The sequence below is a fragment of the Orbicella franksi genome, chromosome 6 (genome assembly GCF_964199315.1).
Source record: "Orbicella franksi chromosome 6, jaOrbFran1.1, whole genome shotgun sequence".
In the NCBI taxonomy this organism is placed as follows: Eukaryota; Metazoa; Cnidaria; class Anthozoa; order Scleractinia; family Merulinidae; genus Orbicella; species Orbicella franksi.
Window position 1 is genome coordinate 25,536,907 of NC_138150.1, and position 14,192 is coordinate 25,551,098.

General features: G+C 38.5%; 3 protein-coding genes across 5 annotated transcripts; 1 reads left to right on the forward strand and 2 right to left on the reverse strand.

The window, feature by feature from the left end:
• Nucleotides 1-867: 867 nt before the first annotated feature.
• Nucleotides 868-4,151, reverse strand: LOC145489322 (trimethyllysine dioxygenase, mitochondrial-like). The gene has a single exon (XM_081468284.1). It carries the CDS (start codon nucleotides 3,917-3,919, stop codon nucleotides 2,588-2,590), a length of 1,332 nt encoding a protein of 443 aa, XP_081324410.1. The 5' UTR covers nucleotides 3,920-4,151; the 3' UTR covers nucleotides 868-2,587.
• A 158-nt stretch (nucleotides 4,152-4,309) lies between these two features.
• LOC145489328 (HUWE1-associated protein modifying stress responses-like) lies at nucleotides 4,310-10,621 on the forward strand. 2 transcript variants are annotated; one of them, XR_014049586.1, is made up of 4 exons: nucleotides 4,310-5,264; nucleotides 5,378-5,461; nucleotides 6,851-10,057; nucleotides 10,136-10,621. XR_014049586.1 is itself a non-coding variant. In XM_081468295.1 (3 exons), exons 1-3 carry the CDS (start codon nucleotides 5,066-5,068, stop codon nucleotides 7,330-7,332), a joined length of 765 nt encoding a protein of 254 aa, XP_081324421.1. In that variant the 5' UTR covers nucleotides 4,310-5,065; the 3' UTR covers nucleotides 7,333-10,621. The 2 variants fall into 2 exon arrangements, 1 of the variants encoding a protein (XP_081324421.1); XM_081468295.1 differs by having other exon boundaries at nucleotides 6,851-10,621.
• Nucleotides 10,622-10,709: 88 nt separating this feature from the next.
• On the reverse strand, nucleotides 10,710-14,177 carry LOC145489329 (large ribosomal subunit protein bL12m-like). Of its 2 annotated transcripts, XM_081468298.1 has the most exons (6): nucleotides 14,056-14,177; nucleotides 13,790-13,982; nucleotides 13,105-13,179; nucleotides 12,541-12,672; nucleotides 11,834-11,988; nucleotides 10,710-11,373 (listed from the first exon to the last, which is right to left on the reverse strand). In XM_081468298.1, exons 1-5 carry the CDS (start codon nucleotides 14,160-14,162, stop codon nucleotides 11,869-11,871), a joined length of 627 nt encoding a protein of 208 aa, XP_081324424.1. In that variant the 5' UTR covers nucleotides 14,163-14,177; the 3' UTR covers nucleotides 10,710-11,373; nucleotides 11,834-11,868. The 2 variants fall into 2 exon arrangements, with proteins under 2 accessions (XP_081324424.1, XP_081324423.1); XM_081468297.1 differs by having other exon boundaries at nucleotides 10,710-11,988.
• Between the last annotated feature and the right edge of the window lie 15 nt (nucleotides 14,178-14,192).

Here is a 14,192-nt window from a genome sequence, read left to right on the forward strand (position 1 = left end):
CTAAATATTTTTTTTGTCTTTTAACTTAACTCACAAGCTGTTTAAGTAATGCACCTAACAAGCCCCAATAGCTCAGGGATAAATTAAGTCTTAATCTGTCAGTCTGACTGTCTGTCTGTCTGTCTGTCTGTCTGTCTGTCTGTCTGTCTGGATAAAATTTAATTGCAAAGAGCCTTGTTGATCTGATTGTTTGGGTGTTCTGTGCCACAGCTGATAGATAACAATACAAGCTTTACAACAAATGCAGGACAAAATTGTAATTATTGCACATTACTGTCTCATGAAGTTCCTTTAAAGTTTTGGACTAGACTGATAGAGCCAAGTTATTTAATGTCATTGTAATTTGTACTCTATACTATATTGCATCATGTATTATTATATATAATATATATTTGTTATAAATATATGATATAGTAATAAATATTTATAATATAATATATATTATTTTATTATAATCATTTGCAAACAATAAAGGTAACAAATTTAATTTGCGTACATTTTGAATTAGGAGTTGTAATGCGCCTTTCCTGTCTATTTGCCTTGATTAAAAGAAACTTACAGATTAACAATTATCTCATATTTACAGTGACCTGTTACATCACATGGTGTGCGATGATCAGATTAGAATTTTAATTTGTTAATGATCCACCATGAGAGAATGACAGGCAGAAGGGTTGGACCCTCTTGCCAGTTATTTTATAGCCTTAAGCTAGTTTTTGCAGCCCAGCCAGGTTGTAAATTAATACTTGAAACTAGGAATCCATGTCAGCTTTAGTGAAACCTTGTGAATAATACTTGCACGAACCAGGTACAACTAGTAGTGTGCTCAAATTGTGATCTTGAAGATAACACAACAAAACACAAAACAACACTGTCACACTTTATTACCAAAATAGAAAAACTCTTAGCTAGAAAAAAAAGATAATTGAAACAGAAACTGATAAAGAGAGAAAAACAAATCCATGACAGTCTTGGCAAATAATTATCTCTGATTCAAAACATCTACATACTATTCAACATTCACAACACAAACACCTTGTTGGACATGACAATTAACTCTGACTACTGAACTTGGTCTCACCAAGCAGATCTGCAAGCACTTTCAGTCCAAATCAGCAGTTTTTCCTTAGACCAATATATCTTAAACACCTGCTTGGGATAAAGAAATGAATTGAACTCACACCATTCAGGGCTCAACTTTCAGGGAAAAACCTTGGGGCCAGCTGGCCCCTAAATTTTCAGATTTAGTCGCCAGGAAAAGTATTTCACAAAAAGTGTGAAAAGTTAGTCACCAGTGAAAAAAGTTTGGTGGCATTGGCAACCCCAGTGGTTGCAACGTTGAGCTCTGGAATGTTCATAAAAATAGTCAAATATAAAATAATCCATGTTTACTTTACTATACGAATATACTAAGTTCAAATGCATCTTATCAAATTAATAACAATCTTTGGATCACATACTAGATACATTCACACATACATGCATACTTTATTTGTTTTAGTAGGTCGCGGCTCAAAATAATGGCCAGTCAACAGACAATGTCTGGCCAGAATGGTGACTTGACTGGCCAAAAACTTCACTTGCCGGTCATGTTGACCGGTCATGTCATGTTGACGTGGTCACATTATTCATTCTGAATAAAATACCTGACTGGTCAGAAACGAGACATGACCGAGCTAAAATTACTTTGGCCGGTCAACATGACCGGCCACGGTCCAAAAATTATTTTGAGCCATGAGGTTAAATTAAAGGTAGCCAGAGGCTGACGTGGACCTACTGTCTATGATACAATGTATGCTGTGTAACAATGGTAATATGTTAGGACTAAAATAAGTGGAAATAAAAGGAATGAAAGGCTACATTAAGGCTACATTAAGTTAATATACTGGAAGGACAAACTATATGAAATTTTGTGTAAAAATATCAGACTTGGAACTATACTACAGTCAAAACAGTTCAAGCGTTCCTGCCAAGGGTGAATGAATGAGTTCATTATCGGAAGTTTGATTTCATTACTCGTTTCAATAGTCTGTTATTCAAGTGAAGAGTAGAAAATTCAAAACAAGACTTGATCCAATACTCGAATTTTGATTGGATTAATGAACTTTATCTAAAATGAAGCTCTTCAAAAATAGTCAGGTATCTTGACGTAAACCTACCTTTTCTGTCCCTTCCATAAAATTTGCTTCGATGTCAACCATCTTTGATATCTTTCCCACCACTACGGGAGAAGTCCTGGTGCTTAGCATTCCAAATATGGTATAAACGTATTGTTCATTAATCCAATCAAAATTTGAGTATTGGATCGAGTCTTGTTTTGAATTTTTTACTCTTCACTTAAATAACTGACTATTGAAATGAGTAATGAAATCAAATTTCTGATAATGAACTCATTCATTCACCCTTGGCAGGAACACTTGAGCTGTTTTGACTGTAAATATGCTGTTATCACCACTTTTGATGTTTAGAATCTTGCTTAGGTATTTATTAATAATGTGCAGTGAGCCATTTTTGAGAGTGAAGAGTTAAGTAACTTTGTTTGAAAAAAATGAATTGAAGTGAATTACCATAATATGCACGTATAAAGTCACATACTGTGGGCAGCAGCTTTTGCCCTGTACTTTCCAAAGAAGTCATCCCCATTAAGATAACAGCCATGCATTGTCCTTTTTCCCGTAAAGGAGGATCTTCCATGCAGTACCCTCCAGTTGCCCATGATCAGCAACAAACCAGGAACTAACTTGAACCAAAACTGATTCTCTGGAGCACACGTGAGACCAGTGAATGATTTCAAAGCTTTGTAATATCGAGGAATATCGCCATACTTGAGACAATCCAAAGTTTCCATATCATAATTATTAAACCTTATCTGGGAAATACCACCATCAAAGGGATCAAGCTCAATTATTGGCCCATGAGCTTTCAAGTGAAGGCTCTCGGATTTGTAGTGAAAAGGAAGTGTAGTTGATGAAAGGAAATCAAAGGAGTCCTTGTCATCTTTCTTCAGCTTTTCTGCTACAAAGAAGCCATCCACCAGCAAATTCATCCCACCAGTTCCTTCATGCCCAACACAGTGCAACATCTGAAGTGCAACCGGATTTGTGAAATAGGTGCTGTCTGTGTGTCCACGGAGGTAGGCTGCTGTGTAAGCAGTGTCCACATGTTCCAAAACCTCATTTGAAAATTCCCATAGTTTACCATAATGTGTTTCCCTGACAAAGCCACTCAACTTTGTGGCCACTTCTTCTATGGCACCAACTTCAGTTGGTGTGTTATCTACAAATGCAAAGCCATACCTTATAATTCCCTGAAAGAGTGTGAAAAGCTCATCATCGTCAGAAAGAACCTTGGCAAAATCAAAGCCACAAGGCATGTTTGATTCAATGATTATCTTGTCCCACAAGAACAGCTCTTCTTTGTGGTTTCGTGGTTTGGTGCCTCCAGTGTAAGAGTGTCTTCTGAGCCATTCTGCATCATAAATTGTTTCATGACTGTCTGGCCACTTGATTGACAGGTTGTTTTGGTCATGAATGGCCACATTTACTGGTTGAATATCAAGTGGAACGTCTAAAATGTTCAGCTCTTTCTGATGTGTGTCATAATTGTAACACTGCTTGCACTGGCAATGATCACGCAGCCAAATGTTATGGAATTTTGTGTTGCTTCCATCCTGCCAGCGGATCTTCACGGCCTCACTATCAGCAAACACTTCAGTGATCGCCACAGGTGAAGGCGTAGTCGTCTTCTCTCTGTACTGCTGATTGCCACCACGAAATGTTATCCCAGTTAATCGCACGCAAGCTGAAATTGCACTGTACGTCTGTCCCCAAGATGACACCCCTCTATGGCCTCGGGGCACCTGCGTAGGACACGATGCACTTTTGGAAAGTTTAGGAATTAAATGCCTTAAGACCAACATTATACTTTTGCTTCTTCACTAACCAAGGTTGTCCACTCTTCCCAAAAGCCGAAAAGGGAGAAATTGGATAATGAACTACTCCTGCACAATCGAAATAAGAATGGGCCGAAAACCATCGAAGCTATGCCGTCGACACAGCGGGAAGGCGACCTCTCTTCCCAGGTCTTCACGGTCAACTGATTTCGGGGACGTATCTGAGACGAACGTCCCGGACCACGTGACCCAAAAACGATTGACCGAGGCTAAAAGGTACTAAGCTAAGAGCAACCCCGTCCTTTTTGTATTGTATTGTATTAGTTCCACCCACCCCCCTCCGGGATTTACAGTCCGAGGCAACTGGCCGTAAAATGAGCATTTGCTCAAACCTCTATTTAACGAACGTAAACAACCTCATTTTAACGGAGTCCGCGATCAGTATAACAAACGATATTGTTCGCCCTCAGTAATAGTAAAGTATGGTTCTAAACAGATCACGTGACATTCCAGTTAACTCAATGACGTAACAGTATCGAGCGACTTTGTCCGTATCGGGCGTACTCGGTCAGGAGTTTCGATCGTAAAAAGAAACGGTATCGGCCCATCTTTGTCCAATGGATCGCCGGAAGAGACTGTGGGTTCTCTGGGGGCGCTTTCCAGTCAACCATTATATGATTCCTTCCTTCTTTAACCATATCTTAACAATGTTTTACATAACATTAACTTCAGGGCGTTATCCGCTCAAACTCCGCTATGCAAAAAACAAGATTTTTGTTTTTAAATTGTAATCAGTAGCAAATTTTGTAATTTTTTAAAGACATTTTAGTATCATTTTACTGCAAGACCAATATAAAACCCTAATATAGTTGGCAGTCAGAGGAGGAGCAACATTCAGCAAATTGTGGCCATAAAAGAAAACTGCATTGCTGTTCTCCCGACTTCTGACCCATCTCCCCCTTCACATCACAAGTCGCCCCCAGCCCTCACTCCTCACCGCTAAAATCTTCGGCAAAGACTGCTTTGTGGCCACTCCTTCTGGGGTTCGTCATTTGAAGAAAACATGGCGGTGCCTGAGCGGCGGGTTCAGAGGTTGGAAGATTGATGTAACGTTTTTTTCCTGCGTGCTAGAAGTTTTACAGAAGTGTAAAAGCAATCTCACTGTTAAAAATAATGGAAGGAAGAGACAGGGACGATTTTGAAGGGGGAAATGAACCTTGGGGCTTCACAAACTGGGAAAAGCAATGCATTGAACAGCTAGAGTCGCAACCCGACGTTGACGAGAGATCCGCTATTGAAAAAGAGCAAGCATTGCAGCGGTTAAGGAATTTGTTTCAAAATGCAGCAACGGCCTGTGCCCAACTTTATAAAGGTAAGGTGTTTGCCCTTAAGGTCCTGTAAGCCAACTATTGCCGTCAAGTTCAGGCGAAGTTTCTGCGACTGCAACGACATCAAACCCTTTCATCAATTGTGTTTTTTCCGCAGAACGTCACAATCGCAACCAAACATGTGATCGCCTCTGGAGTCCTTTTCAAGACACTGCAAACACGATAACTCTTCTGTACAAAGGTATAGTATTCCCTTCAATATATTTTTACATGTTTAAACTGTGATCCCAGATTTTCAAGCGCGTGGTCGACTCGTCTTCTTCATACGCAATTTCTTTCGAAACGGCATTTTAATTTTCCCATAAATTACGATTACGAATAAACATAAGTTCAATGAAAGGATAATTATGTACTGTAGATTTTCTTTGTCATCGTTCGTTCCTTTTTCCATCGACAATAATTTAACGAAAAAAGTTCCGAGAAATGTAAGTAAGATTTCCTTTTATTAAACAAGAAGGATTTCTTTCTTCAAACACCTCGTCAAGTTGTATCTCTAAAGTATCCTTGAATGTTCCAGGTTAGTATAGGCGTTTGAGATGTAAATTGTAAAGGTGATTTTAAGAAAGATTTTATACTAGGTGACGTTTGAGTTATGCAGTTATTCTGTACCCCGTTTACTTTCATGCGTTTCGTAATTATCTAATTATACACGACGTTGTAATCGATTTGCTGCGCTCTAATCATGGCAAATTATCGGCATGGGAGATGTTGAAGTACCTGTTGCAGCATAAAATTTCTTTCGTCGCAGTAATTTCTAGTAACTTCTTGTGTTTGAAATTGCTAAGAATCTAATATTAGTTTGATTGTTTTGGAAACATATTAAAGAAGTATTATAGGTGTTCATTTTTCTGGAATGCAAAATAGTTTTGTTGGATAATCGGACTCCAAATGATTCTCTTTTGCCAAATAACTTTTAACGTACCATATAGTGATATGTTTGCATACGTTTTTGTTTACACAGCTTTACCAATCTTTTTATACTTCAGGTATTCAAACTGGCATAAATTTCAGAATGCAATCTGTTGTCTAAAAATAACTTATGTCCTTTCCTTTTCTCCTCCCATTTCTTCTTAAATGTGCCACCTTTTTATGATTGCTAAGGCCACAGGGCTGCATTCATTAACAGGCCTATTTGTTGCAAAATATTTTAGAAGCCACTTACATGTATGTTTTTCTCTAAGGCAGTAGTTTTGTTGTGTAATTCCTTAGGTTACAAGTATGGGTAGTCCTCTTTTTTTCTCAGTATTTTTTGTGAGTAATGAGTGAACAATTCTGTAGTAAACAATTCTGTAGTAAGCATGTAAGCTAAGTGTTTGCAAAATTACCTCTCGCAACATCTAGCAGTGGAGAAAAATATAAGTGGTTGATAAAATTCCACTTTGACATGGATAAAACAATTCTGTAGTAACAGAAATGATGAATTACAGAAGTTATAAAGTCAGTGCTTTTAGCAGGAAACTTTTTTTGGATGATAATCTTAAGTGGTGTCTGGACCATTAGCTTGTCTTCCTAACCTTCAGGTATAAATGTATGGTAACTGGTTTGTTGATTTACGTAATTTTTCTTTCAGATGGTGCTGATGCCTTCAAGCGTGGTTTGGACTTGGGGTACCAGTCTGGATATCAAAAACGTAGTAAAGATGTTCTTTCTTGGGCCAAGAAGAAAAAGAAAATTATCCTTCGTGAGGAACTGTTGTCTTATTTGGCTGGCCGTTCACCACCCAGACGGACTCATGAAGTGAGAAACACTTCAACTACAACTTTAGGGTCAAATTCAATGGTTTTGCCCTCTGGAATGGACTCCGATATTGTTGACACTGGTGTACAGTGTTATGGTGCACCTTTGGATACCTTTGCTGTCCGACCAGAGCTTAACACAGCTGCTTTCTTTGCTGCTGCAGGGGGCCTAGGTTCTTATCACAGTCCTCGTCGTAGAAGTCACTCTGATGCAAACTATGGTGATACAGAAGTGAGAGAGGGAAGAAAGCGCTCCGCTTGTTCAACAGACATAGTTATGGAGTCTCCTTCGCACAAACGAAATCGCTATTTCTAAACAGAGTGTTATAGAAACTCCATTAATTTTGTCGAATGAAAATATGTAAGATAGATATGAAATGCTGTGATGCTAAGAGAACAAACTTTCTTCTATGTAATTCTGTTTTGTTAAGCTTTTGGTACAGTTAGGTTTGTTAACTAAGCTGTACTCTGTTCCACATGAATGATAATAGTTATAAAAATATAGTGTGAAAACCTTATTGTCAAGCAACCTGTAATGTTGTGCTTGTTTTCCCTCTACGATAGCTGACTTTTCATCTTGGTTGTCAAACATTTCTTAGATACAGATTCTTACTCTGACAGTACCTCTCTCCACCCAGAACCAGTTTGATGAAAGGTTGGATAACACTATCCACAAGAATATATATCTTATTAGATGTTTTGGTGTGTAGTATCACACTTTATTATACGGCTAGCTCGGTGAGTGGACAAGATGAACAAAATCCTTAGGTGTGATTGGCTACCCAACCAGGCAAGATGGCACTATCTTGCCCACTCTGGATATCCCGCCGTATCCTGCAAGAAAATGGTGTTCTTTTTCCATACAATAAATCCTTTATTGACCAAGCTTGTCCGGTTAAGATGGCTGGATATTTGCCTCATTCTTTTTTTTTAACATGATTGTGGACCTTGACTCCGTCTCAGTCCATAAACACGCAAAAAAAGAACTTGGCCAATATCCAACCATCTTGACCTCATGCTTAGTCAATAACTCATATTTATTATATTACTTGTGTTTGTAGCCAATATAACATGCACTGATTGGCTAATTCTATGGCATTATTCTCCCGTAATGTCCACAGGCCAATTATGGGCTCGCAAAACCAAAGCAAAAAGCCATGTAATAAACAACTTATTAACCTTGAACATTCGGTCTCTACCGGTCTCAAACCTCGGCCTTGCTGTATTGACCTGGCTATCACTCTGTCGATATGGGAAGGTTTGAGATTTTCCCATAAAGACCTTACTCTTGGTTAATAAGTAATATATATTTTTGCAAGTTGTGCTGTATTAAGAACCCATGGGCTGAGTCAAAATACAAACAATGAGTAAAAAATATCCAGTGATACTACACATCAAAACATCTAATAAGAGGTTTATTCAACTGCCGTAGTCAATAGATTTATCGGCAAAAGTGGGAGAGTTTGACGATTTTGAATCAGGTGGGTCAACCTCTCAATCAGTTTTTCTGCTGTGAAAATAACTACACAATATTGCTCTATAATATTATTGTACTTGTTTCGAGCGTTATTTTGACCATATTTGCTGCAGTTGGATGAAAGGTTCTATCTGATGTTAATACTCACTGGTTATTGAATTCCTGAGTCGATAGTGCCATCCGTACGAGTAGATGCTGCAGATTATACCCAAAAGGCCCCTCAGGGCAGTGGCCTCATGGTTAGTGCGCCCATCTCCAGATCGAGTGGTCTGGGTTCGAGCCCTGGCCAGGGACGTCGCATCGTGTTCTTGGGCAAGATACTTTACTCTCGCAGTGCCTGCCTCCCTCCATCCAGGTGTATAAATGGGTACGGGCAAACTTAATGCTGGGGGTAAACCTGTTATGGGCTAGCGTCCTATCCAATGGGTAGTAGAAATACTCCTAGTTGTTTCATGCTACAGGAAACAGGATAAGCTCTGGCCTGATGGGCCACTTGGCTCGTATGCAGACTTAACCCTACCCATCTCTCAGAAGGCAAGTGATACCACAGTGAGTGGGCCATCAGTTTGTTTGCACTGTCTCTGCTACAGGAAAGAGGAGACTAGATGTTCACTGTTTCCAGCAGCACTATACCTTCATAAACATTTCTGTCCCACCACCATATAACTGGTTACAGTTAAGGTAATTCCCCTGAAATAAAACTCCACATAGATTTTTGTTCAGACTTTGTCCAATGAATATTTATCATATGAGAACTTTAATTATAAATTAAAAGAGGGGGCAAAAGCATCAGCAAAAGTGCATGTGAAAACTGTGTTCAGCCACCTTAATGACGCCATAAATTATGCACAGTAAGGATGCACAATGCAATACTGGAGAATCACTTCAACCCGTATTCTAATTTAGGGGAGTAGCAATACTGAAGTCACTTCACGCTTTATCAGAGATAAGTGGCCAACAGAAATGAGCCACCTTGGTTCCTCCAGTCCCTTGCCTTGGGACAAAACAATTTAGTCATTTCATGCTATATCAGAGGTAAGTGCCCAGAAATGAGTCTTTTTCTGGGCACTTATATCACATACATATTAAAATAGCTGCAGATACCACTGCAGCTCATTTTCTTGTTTCTTTCTTTGATCCTTTGCTCCAGCCCTACCTGTTGAGGTAACATTACATGGCTAGCTCTGTGAGAGGGTACAATGAACAAACTTCTAACCTGTGATTGGCTACCCAAGCAGGTTAATGGGCCTATCTTGCCGGCTTTTCATTGCCTTCTGGTGTCCATCAAGAGAAGAAACGGTTTCGTTTAGTCAGGGTAGCTGGATAGTGGCCTAGTTTATTTAAGGGATGTGATTATATTATGGACCTTGATTGCCTCCTGAGGCCAGTTTCTCGAAGGTCCCAAAAAGTTTTTGCGCCCGGAAAGCTGGAGAAAAATCTCAAACCTTATGATCACAGAGCTGTTCTTTTCACATATTTTTAGTGTAAACAGAGGTTCAAGAAGTTTGAGGCGTGTATGTTGTAGGTAAAATTTGTTCTCAGGTTAAAACAGTATTCCAACTAGGTCAAATCTGTAGTCTGTATTAAACCTAGGTTAAACCCCTACTTTGTGATTGATGTGTTAAGTCTTTAATTAAACTAGATCAAATGTGTACCAAATGTAATTTGGAGAAAATTTCATTACCCCTGAGAGTTCAAAATAGTGGGGTTCAACTGTACTGTTGTAATGAGCTCAGTTTCATGTTCAATGGTTATTTTCCCCCGATCTTTGTAGTCTTAGAAGTGCAAGTAAGGAAACAGAAGAGGGTGACAAAGACCAAGACCACTTCCTTGTACTTGACCATCTGAAAGAGAAACTGCAATCTCTCGTCTCAGTCGGTGTCAAAGCATGCACCAGAGGAGCTACAGAGAATTTCTGTTATGGGACTTTTAAATAGTACTTCATTGCAGGATAGCAACTCCCCTTATGTATGATAAAGGTTGACCAGAGAAAGAACAGTTTTCAGTGAGCATCTATATTAAAAAAAGTGTAGAAGTAACCCTATTTAAACCATTTGGTGGTCAAAATAGTTTATTTTGATGCATGAGAACATGGCTGCAGAATCTTTTATTGCTTTGGAATGCATTCAGGTACAAAACAGGAAGCATCAGTTTATCTCAGGGGTGATTAGACACTACTACAACATCATATTTAACAATCTTACAGGACAACCACCAGTAAAAATAATTTTCTTTAATAATAACTACAACTTACTAAAATTGGCATTACTGTGGAAAACAAATACATTCACATTGTACCAGTGGCAGTGCTTCTTCTGTCTCATGGCATGAAACAAACTCTAGAACTTTGTATTCAACATCTTAGAATTAGCAGGGCCAATTTTAGATAATGAAACTTTGACACACAACAAACTCATGACAAACTCATGACAAGTGAGGGTTTAACATGGACTTTTTCAATCCCGCATACTGCCATTATCTTTAGTTCAATCCCACCATCCTGGTCCATAACAGTCATGACATGTAATTTTCTGTTTTTTATCCTGTATCCTGTCATCAATTTTAAAATTATTGCATATTCCAGCCGTTGATTAGCAAATCCCACTCCCACCAAAGTATTTTTGTCCCACATCCAGCTTCCAGTTTATCTCTCATTCTGCATCCTTCAAAACTCATGTTGGACCCTCACAAGAGTGCAACACAAATTATTATGGCCTGTAAATCAAACCTATTTGCTATAATAAGGAGGCTCCACACAAGGACCTCTGTGTATCATATCAGTTTCCTAACTTGTGCATTTAAGAGAGAGTATGGCCCTAGACCCCTCTAGAAGACACTCGTTGTTTCGGAAAACAGTCACCACTCATCCCAGATCTGCACCTGCAAATTTTGATACTGCTGTATGTTAGTCTCAAGTTATCTTTTATTAGCTTATATTGAAACATTTCTTCTTACCACCTATAAACCTTGACACAGAACCCCTTTTATAAGCTCACCCAAAACCCCTTGTGAATCGAGGTTATATAGATAGATAATTTTATTTCAATATGGTGATGGCAAACTTCCCTCACTTACTTGCATGTACATTGTTGCATAAGCAAGACCAGTTCTTATACTCAGAATTCTACAACATTCATTTTGTAGAGTTGTCGTTAGCTTGTCAAATCCAAACCACTCGATTCAGAGCCAAGCAAACAAACCATGAGGCCACAGCGCCTCCACAACAAAGTTGTACACTGTCAGTCTAAATCAGCCCTTAGAGAACATAGCAGGGCAAAATTTAGTCTTCTTAATTATTAATAAAATTAAAAGAAAAGGAACATGTGTGAGAACTACGTACATTTTAATACCAAATTTTGTTCACTGTACAATGTTTCAAACTCCTATTTCAACTGTTCCTCCAACTGCCTCTAAAACCTTTTTCATTTCATCAGCTTCCTCTTTGCTTACTTTCTCCTTCACATTCTGAGGTAGAGATTCAACAAATTTTTTGGCCTGAAAAGATGAAGATATAATAATAACAAGATGAGAAGCACACGTTATTTAAGCTGTCTTCTATAAGAAGTCTGAACAATGCAACATCCAAGAAATTCACCAGCTCTTAGTTGAGAACTTAAAATATTACATGTACGCTTTTATTTCAGTTAACTTATTTTGATCAACTTTTTTGCCTTCCATCAAGCACAGGTTGAAACAGTTACTTTGGTTGAAGTTTCCAAGTAGAACACATTTTCAACTATTCTTTTCAAACCATCAATTGAAAACAAAATCATAGCAGTTCCTGGCTAACTGTATGTGTGGCAAACAATTAATATACAAATTTAAATGTAAAAATCTCATTCAACTAACAAATTACGACAATTGGTTCAATCCAAAATTAATGACAAAAGTCTACAACAAGGAACCTCTCAACCAAATAAACCAAAACCAGTGGCAGTTTTGTAAAAGTTTTGATCTCAATAAAATGTGATCCAAGAACACAACAAACAGTAAGATGATTGTAAGACTTGTATTGACTTACAACAGGATTGTGACTTTTCTACTAACCTGAACCAAGTTAAGTCCAGGTACAAGATTCTTGATTTCCTTTATGAGCTTTACTTTGCTTGCAGCATCAAACTGGGTTAATTTAACTGTAAATTCTGTTGGTTCTGCCCTCTCTGTCTCAGCTTCTTCCTCCTAAAATATAAAATGGTTGTACACTAAAACAAATGATTGTGGGTAGCAGGGATAATTCAGTAAGAAAATAAATATTAGGGGAGCGGGGGGGGGGGGGGTGACTGCAAGCAGTCTGACTAGGGGCTTGTCATAGTCTTTAGGACTCAATAGAATGCAATTTACTTAATTTGGGTAACAGAAAAGAATCTGATCCCACCAACCCAGTTTTGGCCAACACATTGGTTGACACACTTTGCCACATTATTGATACATTTGTAGATGAATATGTGAGACTAAACACAGCAATGACTTGTCACCACTATGAGAATAAAATACTAAACCTATGCATTCTCTTGTAAATGGCACATGTAAATGGAGAGTTTATTTCTCTTTGAGTCCCAGACTGATGTCTCCCTTGAACAAATTTATTGTGATTTAAATTTAACAGCTCACCTGAGCAGGTGCAGCCGCCATGGGCATGCCACCCATCATTGGCATCATGGTAGCACCCTCAATTTTCAGCGTTTTCTGAAAAACAGAAGGGAACATTTATCACAGGTGTCCAAGAAAAGCACAGACAAGGAGGTGCTAAAAGAACCTTAATTTTGACATTGCGCATTTCCAAAGGAAACCTTAAAACAGCAAACCACTAAAAGTCACCTGACCAAGCACTGTTATCACTTTTGGAATTTCAAAACGTGGCTTTTAATGCCGAGGTTTTCACATAAGTAGTTCACTTGAACGGTTTTTTTTTCCTGAATTTCTGTTATGTAAACCAGTCCACATCCAAAAGAGAAACAGTTATTGGCAAGTGTGTTTATTGCAGGTGCTACAGGGTGGATGTCAAGAATATATATAGGATGCAACACATCGATCGATAGTTTTCGACGGAAATTGATAGTTAAAATTCATTTAAAATGCTACTGAAGGACAACATCCAACGATTACGGAAATTGATGGTGTTTAAATGAAATTGATCGTTTTCGATTGTAATTGATTAAAATCAATGAGCGCAAAAATATTGAGGATCGATTTTCGATATTACTCGATCAATCACTATCGATTGTTATCGAGTATCGGAATTATCGATTTTTTTTATGTCCTGGTTGGATGTTGCCTACAAAAAAACCTTCCTTACCTTCAGTAACTCATTCAGATCGGCAACCTCTATAAGTGTCAGTTTTGATATTTCATCTACAATATTTGTGATCTTTTCAGGGTACTCCTTCACTGCATCATCTGGCTGCGGAGCCGACAATGTGGAATTGTAGGCTGCAGAATTGAAGCGCGTGTGAATCCGCCATCTTTGAAGAGAAACACACCACGAACAGCTACAAATAAACATGTCACTTACGTTATCAAACAGCATTGCATTGCTTTAAATGTTCTAGAGATAAATTGTACCTAATACTGCTATACGATCGATAGCAAGTCGCTTTATACGATGCTAAGAGTCTAAGAGACTTAGCTGTTGCTCGGGCCGCCATGTTGAATGTTCCCAAGTGCATCATGGGAAGTATCGTAGTCCGTTTACAAGAGGA

What these genes read in the sequence shown, in the direction of transcription:
- LOC145489328 (XM_081468295.1), top strand. Translation starts at nt 5,066, where the DNA reads ATGGAAGGAAGAGACAGGGACGATTTTGAAGGGGGAAATGAACCTTGG. An exon ending in CTGTGCCCAACTTTATAAAG is followed by an intron (nt 5,265 to 5,377) that starts GTAAGGTGTTTG and finishes TTTTTTCCGCAG; the next exon opens with AACGTCACAATCGCAACCAA. An exon ending in GATAACTCTTCTGTACAAAG is followed by an intron (nt 5,462 to 6,850) that starts GTATAGTATTCC and finishes TTTTTCTTTCAG; the next exon opens with ATGGTGCTGATGCCTTCAAG.
- LOC145489329 (XM_081468298.1), bottom strand. Translation starts at nt 14,162, where the DNA reads ATGATGCACTTGGGAACATTCAACATGGCGGCCCGAGCAACAGCTAAG. An exon ending in ATCTGAATGAGTTACTGAAG is followed by an intron (nt 13,180 to 13,789) that starts GTAAGGAAGGTT and finishes TCTGTTTTTCAG; the next exon opens with AAAACGCTGAAAATTGAGGG. An exon ending in CTGGACTTAACTTGGTTCAG is followed by an intron (nt 11,989 to 12,540) that starts GTTAGTAGAAAA and finishes TCATCTTTTCAG; the next exon opens with GCCAAAAAATTTGTTGAATC.
- LOC145489322 (XM_081468284.1), bottom strand. Translation starts at nt 3,919, where the DNA reads ATGTTGGTCTTAAGGCATTTAATTCCTAAACTTTCCAAAAGTGCATCG.